Source organism: Mustelus asterias, chromosome 19 (genome assembly GCF_964213995.1).
Source record: "Mustelus asterias chromosome 19, sMusAst1.hap1.1, whole genome shotgun sequence".
Lineage (NCBI taxonomy): Eukaryota > Metazoa > Chordata > Chondrichthyes > Carcharhiniformes > Triakidae > Mustelus > Mustelus asterias.
The window spans coordinates 15607906-15616628 of NC_135819.1; the positions used below are offsets into that span (position 1 = coordinate 15607906).

The 8723-nt window shown below is 51.5% G+C and overlaps 1 protein-coding gene across 1 annotated transcript; it reads right to left on the bottom strand.

Moving 5' to 3' along the window:
• Nucleotides 1-1631: 1631 nt before the first annotated feature.
• LOC144507770 (uncharacterized) lies at nt 1632-8280 on the bottom strand. The gene is made up of 2 exons (XM_078235046.1): nt 8190-8280; nt 1632-7154 (listed from the first exon to the last, which is right to left on the bottom strand). The coding sequence occupies exons 1-2, from the start codon at nt 8203-8205 to the stop codon at nt 6622-6624; spliced, it is 549 nt and encodes a 182-aa protein (XP_078091172.1). The 5' UTR covers nt 8206-8280; the 3' UTR covers nt 1632-6621.
• Between the last annotated feature and the right edge of the window lie 443 nt (nt 8281-8723).

Below are 8723 nucleotides of genomic sequence, written 5' to 3' on the forward strand. Positions count from 1 at the left end.
GTTAGGTGGATTGGCCATGCTAAATTGCCCCATAGTGTCCAAAGATGTGTAGGTTAGGTGGATTGGCCATGCTAAATTGCCCCATAGTGTCCAAAGATGTGCAGGTTAGGTGGATTGTCCATGCTAAATTGCCCTTTAGTGCCAGGAGGATTAGCAGGGTAAATGCGTGGCATTACGGGGATTGTTGTCGGTACAGGCTCGATGGGCTGAATGGCCTCCTCCTGCACTGTAGAATTCTATGATTCTATGATAACCAAAAGCTTAGTCAGTGAGGTAAATCTAAAGGAGGGGAGGGGTTTGCAGGAGGGAGGGGGCGCTAGGATTTCAGTCTAACCGGGCCTAGGGCAGTTGAAGCCATGGCCACTAATGATGGGGTCAACTCCCTCTCTCCTTCGACCTTTGCTTCCGAGTGACCTTTTGGGAGGAGCCAAAATCCAAGTCCCTCCACATTTTCCTTTCTGCTCCCTCCCTCCTCAATGAGGGTGGGGGAGTGGGGGTGGGGGAGAAGGGGGAGGGGAGGGGATGGTTGATGGGTGTAAGTGGTGAAGCAAATTCCAAATCTCCTCTGTCCCAATTGTCTGCTCAACAAGGTTGAGGTCACTTTTTTAGTCATTCGTAGGACATGGGCGCCGTTGACTGGGCCAGGATTTATTGCCCATCCCTAGTTGCCTGAGGGCAGCTGAGAGTCAACCACATTGCCGTGGCTCTGGAGTTACATGTAGGCCAGACCGGGTAAGGACAGCAGATTTCCTTCCCTAAAGGACATTAGTGAACCAGGTGGGTTTTTCCAATAATCGACAATGGTTTCATGGTCATCAGTAGATTCTTAATTCCAGATTTTTTAATTGAATTCAAATTCCACCATCTGCCGTGGCAGGATTCGAACCCGGGTCCCCAGAGCATTAGCTGAGTTTCTGGATTAATAATCCAGCGATAATACCACTAGGCCATCACCTCCCCATTACTGTACAATGGAAAATCAGGAGGCTGGAGAACTCACTGCGATGCCGATACTCAAAGTTAGATATAATTGGGTCACTGTCTGTTAGAGTTTGCACGTTCTCCCTGTGTCTGCGTGGGTTTCCTCCGGGTGTCCCAGTTTCCTTCCACATTCCAAAAGACGTGTTGCTTAGGGTGCATTGGCCGTGCTAAATTCTCCCTCAGTGTAACCCGAACAGGAGTGTGGGGACTAGGAGATTTTCACAGTAACTTCATTGCACTTTTAATGTAAAAGTTTATTTATTAGTCACAAAGTAGGCTTACATTCACACTGCAATGAAGTTACTGTGAAAATCCCCTCGTCGCCACCCTCAGGCGCCTGTTCGGGTACACTGAGGGAGAATTTAGCACGGCCAATGCACTCTAACCAGCACGTCTTTCGGACTGAGGGAGGAAATCGGGGGAAACCCACGCAGACACGGGGAGAACGTGCAAACTCCACACAGACAGTGCCCCAAGCCGGGAATCGAATCTGGGTCCCTGGCGCTGTGAGGCAGCAGTGCTAACCACTGTGCCACTGTAAGCTTATAAATCAAAAAAAAACATTCACCGACTATCCATTTGTGATCGCCGTACCACGATTCACGAGCTAGAATGTGTTTGGAGAAGTGCAAGCCGACATTGTGAATGGTTTGCTTTTCCCTTTTATTTGAAAACACTTCACACGTAATAAATAGAACAGCAGGTGATGGCAAGTTGTGACATTGATTACAACATCTATGAGGCGCATTGGCGACGGGCGGAAGGTTCTAGAATTCACTCTTCATTCAGCCGTCACGAGATTGTAGGTGGTCGGGTGCGCTGTTATTTTTATTCGGTTTTCTGGTAATTACTTTGGGCCGGACCTCCCCATTCCTTGCGGAAATCCGTTTGTGTTGGTAAAATGCCTCAAGAACAATCTGAATGCAACATCCATACTTTGAAGCCCACAGCTATGCTTCTCGGCCGAGATTCTCAGGCCTCCCAGCTGTGAGTTTCCCGTCAGCGGGAGGTCATAGTCATGGAAAGTCATTGAGGATAACAGTATGGAAACAGGCCCTTTGGCCCAACTTGTCCATGCCCGCCCCTTGTTTTTAACCACTAAGCTCATCCCAATTGTCGAATTTGGCCCATATCCCTCTATACCCATCTTACCAACGTAACTGAACACTTCTTAAAAGACAGAATTGTACCCACCTCTACTACTACCTCTGGCAGCTCGTTCCAGACACTCACCACCCTCTGTTTGAAAAAATTGCCCCTCTGGACCCTTTTGTATCTCTCCCCTCTCAGCTTAAACCTATGCCCTCGAGTTTCAGACTCCCCTACCTTTGGGAAAAGATGTTGACTATCTAGCTGATCTATGCCCTGCAGGTCTGTCCAAATGTGACTCTGGAGTCACATGTAGGCCAGACCAGGTAAGGACGGCAGATTTCCTTCCCTAAAGAGACATTAGTCAACCAGGCGGCGCGTTATGTGCTAGCGGCGGGATTCACTGGTCTGGAGAATTCCGGCCCTCATTCCTTTATTCTTACCTCCAACTCCTGTCAACATTGGAAGCATCTTTGGTTCTTTGCCTTTCTGAGTCTTCACCCTTCCTAGGTGAGTGCTGGGAGCTGGAAACATTACAAAGATCCTTGAGCTAATGATTTACACTCCACATGCACAACTATCGTTCCTACTTCACTGCTCACTCATGAGTTGTCCTCGCAAATCCCCTTCCCTCCCTCAAGAGAGGAGGAAATCTGACTATTCCCATTTTCTTTCTATTCATTCGTGGGACATGGGCGTTGTTGGCTGGACCAGCATTTATACCCGTCCCTAATTGAACTGTGTGGCTGGAATCTTTTGGCCGTTCACGGCGGGATTTTCCAGTCCCGCCGGTTTCCCGCCGGTGTAGGGTGACATCAACTGGAATTCCCACTGACAGCGGCTGGAGAATCCCACCGCTGGCAAACAACGCGCCAACTCCCGGTGGCAGGAATCATGCGGCTGGGAGGTTGGAAAATCTCACCCAGTGTCTCGCTTGGCCATTTCAGAGGACAGTTGAGAGTCAACCACATTGCTGTGGCTCTGGAGTCACATGTAGCCCAGACCAAATAAGGATGGCAGATTTCCTTCCATAGAACATAGAACATTACAGCGCAGTACAGGCCCTTCGGCCCTCGATGTTGCGCCGACCAGTGAAACCAATCTAAAGCCCATCTAAAGGACATTAGTGAACCAGATGGGTTTTTCCAACAATCGACAATAGTTTCATGGTCATCAGTAGATTCTTAATTCCAAATATTTTTTATTGAATTCAAATTCCACCATCTGCCGTGGCGGGATTCAAACCCGGGTCCCCAGGACATTGGCTGAGTTTCTGGATTAATAGTCTAGCGATAATACCACTAGATCATCACCTCCCCATTAGCTCGTTCAGAAGGCTTAGGCCTAAGAGGAACTGTTTTTGAGCTTGTGGACAATTCTCAGTATAGGACCATGGGAGTGGCATGGTGGCCCACTGCTGCCTCACAGCGCCAGGGACCCGGGTTCGATCCCCGGCTTGGGTCACTGTCTGTGTGGAGACTGCACATTCTCCCCATGTCTGCGTGCGTTTCCTCCGGGTGCTCCGGTTTCCTCCCACAGTCCTAAGATGTGTGGGTTAGGTTGATTGGCCATGCTAAATTGCCCCTTAGTGTCCCTGGATGTATGGGTTGGGTGGATTGGCCATGCTAGATTGCCCCTTAGAGTCCCAAAATGTGTGGGTTGGGTGCGTTGGCCATGCTAAATTTACTTTGGTGACAGTGGGACAAGCAGGGTAAATACATGGGGTCATGGGCATAGGAGTGGGATTATTGTCAGAGCAGACTCGATGGGCTGAATGGCCTCTATCCGCACTGTAAGGATTCTATGATTTTAGGAGATAGAGAATTTCAGACGGGAAGTGGCAATAATCAAGAAATTGGAGGTCAGCAGGATTGTGGTGCAGGAAGGGGTTGAAGGTCAGAGGTTACAGAAGAACCACCAATCAGATGACAGGATTTACGTTGTATCTGTAAAGGGGTGGAGTGCGTTGTCACGCTGGTGTTATCCATCTGGTTCACCCATGTACACACACATTATTCACCTGCGTCCGCCTTTTGTATGGCTGGAAGCACAATGGTTGTGGACATTGAATTAAGGAATGGCTCACACGGAAATGGAACACTCCGCCATTTTGAGGATTCCAGTCTTAGCGCCAACCGCCCTGGTGAGTTGTTGAAATTCATTCCTCTGGTCTTTGCAACCAGAGTCCTAACTGGAGATGAAAATTCAATCCCCACAAGGATGTCCTTTCCGTGCCCTGCAAGCGCGGGCTGGAATTTTCCAGGCGTTCCTGCTGGCGGCATCTTCCAGTCCCGCCAATGGTGATCTGTGTCAGGGGAGGGGGGGGAGGGGTGGGGATGTATAAAATGGGAAACCTCGTTTACAGCAGCGGGACTGGAAAATTCCGCTGCTGGCCAATGGCGGGCGACCTCCACGAAACACATGACATGGAAAATCCCACCCTCTGTCCAACATGGCTTTTATGAACTTAAGTCTAACATGTAGACCAATGCTGAATAGGAATCACTTCCTGCTTGACCGGTCAAAGGTTATAGGGGACTCTTCCAGCCAATGGTGTGAGTGGGAGTGTTGGGGGGTGGGGGGCGGGGAATTGGTTAGCTCAATTGGCTAGAGTGTGAAGCAGGATGATGTCACTAATGTGGAGTCAACCCCCACAGTGACTGTGTTAGTTCTAGGAGGCCCTAACTTTTCACTCCACCCCAGGTCTCCAGAGAGGCATCTCTCAAGCTACAAGTGGCCAAAGATGTCGCTCCAATGGAGAGTGAGATGTCCCGGGTCCTTTCAGATGGTCGATGCAGGCACAGAACTGACTCTGGGCAAAGGTCAAAGGCCAGCAGTGCGCCAAGTTCACCGACCTCTCTGGCTCCCAGTTGGAAGATAGAATGAGTCGAGGACCCAGAGGGTTCGAGGAGGGAGCCTCTTGCCTGTTACCCAGTGGTGCTCACCAGCACCTCCCGGGTCTTTACAGGGTGTCATCATTCCCAAGGATGTTGGCAAAGGAAGATACAGCTGTTCCCACCGGTTATGTTGACCCCTGGTTATGTTGACTGTGGCTCCCTGCCTTGGGCCTCCCTAGCAGTGCGGTGGGGTGGGGGAGTGAGGGGGGAAGGGGGGGGAACATACAATGAGAAACCCCATTGACCAATGATGGTGGGACTGGAAGACCCTGCCGTCAACCAATGGCGCCATGAAACACGCCAAGGTGGCGCGTGAGCCAATGTCCTGTCCAGTGTGTATTTGGGTGCCGCGGTTCTGGAGATGTACGTCCCAATAATCTTTTGTGTGGGGCATTTATGAGTCAGGTCCATCCTGTAGATCCCCCTGAGGTGCTCGTCAAGTCAAGCGAGGGTTGACGCTGTATCTGAGTGCGGGGGGAGGTTTGCTCAGGCGAAGGTTAGGGGCATGGCGTGACATTAGTCAGAGCTTCCCTGATCTCTCTAGCCGACCCCACAGTGCCAGGCTCTCATGCCTGAAGATCAGCCAATGACGTGAGGCATTATGCAGGTAACTAGGGGCAATAACAGAGCTGATTGCGCGCCCTGAGTTCTTTAACCCCTGAGGAAAGACATGGAGATGATTATTTTCTTGATGTATGGAAGAATGTTTCCCTTGTCCACTCCAATCCACTGCCCGTTAATGATGAGGATTAGTGGTGGGAGTGCCTTACAGTTCCCCCAGGCAGTCGTATTCAGAGCAATGGTTAGTGATGATGGCTCCAGCGTTCTCTCCATCACAACTAGACCAGGAGTCTCTTACCACCAGCCATTGAAGGATTTGGCAGGTTGACACTCGGACCTGTTTGGCCGCGTTATTGATGTACCTTCCTCAGGCCATCAAGTCCTGGCATTGGGACTCGAACCCGGAGCTACAGGCTCAGAGGCAGGGTACACTAACCCCACTTTGCCCCAAGAACTTTGGCGGTGGGAGAGAGGGGAGGCAGATTAGACTTATACCGGGTCCACAAGTTTGCCAGCAGTCAGATGCCTCACACATTGAGTGAGACATTTGTACTTTGTAATTCATTATCACACTCGCATCGCCCTACTGCCCTCTTTGGCTTATTAGCGGGGTTCATCGTTCAACACCAAATGCCCTCCCCGTTTACAGGTACACCCGAACATTAGGCTGTTTGGGCCAGATGATTGTCGGAACAGTTTTCACCTTCACAGAAGAGACACAGTCAAAAAAGAGAACGGCAAGTGTCCAGAATCCATCACCTCCAAACAATCCCTGTCTCCCCACCCCCCCCACCCCCCCCACCCCCCACCCCCGTCTCTGTCCGCAGGGTTACCAGAATGAGGTTGGCTTTCTCCAGTCTGAGAGCAAAATGGCCCCTAGATTGACAGAGGTGGGCCCAGAACTGGCTGACGGGCCTCTCATTCCCACTCGGGCAGGGGCTGAAGCTACCCTCCAGTTCCCCAGCCCGGCATTGGTTGTCCAATTCTGAGTGCCCTTTGAACCCGGTGCAGGTGGGAGTGAACAAATGGCGGGAGTCGTAGTCCGTAGAGCAACGTTCCCTCTCGCTGTCCGCCGATTGGTTCTTGCCGTCGATCATCGATGAGTTGTGGCCACCGCGGGGACGAAAGGTGCTTCCTGCGTTTCTGGCTCGGTTTTCACCGAATGCTCTTGTTCCTCCTCCTCGGTGTTCGGACTCCCCCCGTCGCCGTAGCAACTGGACGCCGGCGACGCGGTGGTGACGGAGGACAGTTGGCGCCTCAGGGCCACGGCGGGCACGGTCGCCAGCCCCAGCTTTTGCGGAAGGGTCAGTGGCTCCGGGGTGGGCGGTGCCGTCCCCCCGGCCGGGTCCGGAGGCGGCGAGGCCGCGGGCTGGGCGCCGTGCACCCCGTTTGTCCGGCCCGCCGCGCGCAGTTTCTCCTCGGGTTCCTGCTGGTCGCCCAGTAGCTTGACCAGGAAGTTGATGTACTTCATGGCCAGTCGCAGGATCTCATTCTTGCTGAGCTTCTTGTCGGGCGGGTGGGTGGGGATGAGCTTGCGCAGGTCCGAGAAGGCCCCGTTGACATTCTGCTGTCGCCAGCGCTCCCGGCTGTTGGTGAACATGCGGCGCACGACCTTCTGAGGCGGGCCTGCAAAGCAGAGAGGGCCTTTAGTCAGCGTTCTGTATCCCCCACCGTCCCCCCCACCAGCACAGAGAATCACAGAGTGTCACAGGGGAAATGGAGGTGAGTGTTACTTCAGGCCTTCGGTGAGGCCACATCTAGGGTGGCACAGTGGTTAGCACTGTTGCCTCACAGTGCCAGGGACCTGGGTTCGATTCCGGCCTCGGGTCACTGTTGGTGTGGAGTTTGCACGTTCTCCCCGTGTGGGTTTCCTCCGGGTGCTCCGGTTTACTCCCCCAGTCCAAAGATTTGCAGGTTAGGTGGATTGGCCATGATTAATTACCCCTTAGTGTCCAGAGACGTGTAGGTTAGGGGGATTGGCCATGCTAAATTGCCCCTTAGTGTTCCAGGATGTGTAGGTTAGGTGGATTGGCCATGCTAAATTGCCCCTTAGTGACCAAAGATGTGTAGGTTAGGTGGATTGATCATGCTAAATTGCCTCCTAGTGTCCAACAATGTGTGGGTTAGGTGGGTTGGCCATGCTAAATTGCCCCTTAGTGTCCCAGGGTGTTCAGGTTAGGTAGATTGGCCATGCTCCCTTAGTGTCCAAAGATGTGTAGGTTAGGTAGATTGGCCATGCTAAGTTGCCCCTTTGTGTCCAAAAATGTGTGGGTTAGGTGGATTGGCCATGCTAAATTGTCCCTTAGTGTCCAAAGGTGTGCAGGTTAGGTGGATTGGCCATGCTAAATTGCCCCTTAGTGTCCCAAAATGTATAGGTTCGGTGGATTGGCCCTGGTAAATGCGCAGAGTTATGGGGATAGGGAGTGGAGGGCCTGGGTAAGTTGTTCTTTCAGAGAGTCAGTGCAGACCCAATGGGCCAAATGGCCTCCTTCTGCACTGTAGGGATTCCATCTTGAGGTTCTGTAGTTTTAAAAAAAAACGAATGACCCAGGTTTCTCTCTGGGTTTGAGGTTTGCCTCGCTATGAACATTTGCTATGGTCATAAGAATAGGGAGAGGTCGTATCCATGGTTACGTGTGCAGCTGGATAAGCTTCACCTACCATCATGCACCTCCATCTCATAATGGCTTGAAGGCCTCCTCTTGATCCTGTTATTGGGGAACACGCTAAATGTGCTTGTCGACCCAATGTATGCACTAGAATCGAAACAGAATAGATTATGAAGCATTGTCAAGCATGGAATCGCAGATCTACTTCAGACTATGTTAAAGTTTATTTATTAGTGTCTCAAGTCGGCTTTACATTAACACTGCAATGAAGTCACTTGGAAAATCCCCCTAGTCGCCACACTCCGGTGCCTGTTTGGGTACACTGAGGGAGAATTTAGCACGGCCAATGCACCGAACCAGATAGTGAGAAGCTTTTTCCCAGGGTGGAAGAGTCAATTACTAGGGGGCACAGGTTTAGGGTGCAAGGGGCAAGGTTTAAAGGAGATGTACGAGGCAGATTTTTTACACAAAGGATGGTGGGAGTCTGGAACTCGCTGCCAGGGGAGGTAGTGGAAGCGGATACACTAGTGACTTTTAAGGGGTGTCTTGACAAATACATGAATAGGATGGGAATAGAGGGATACGG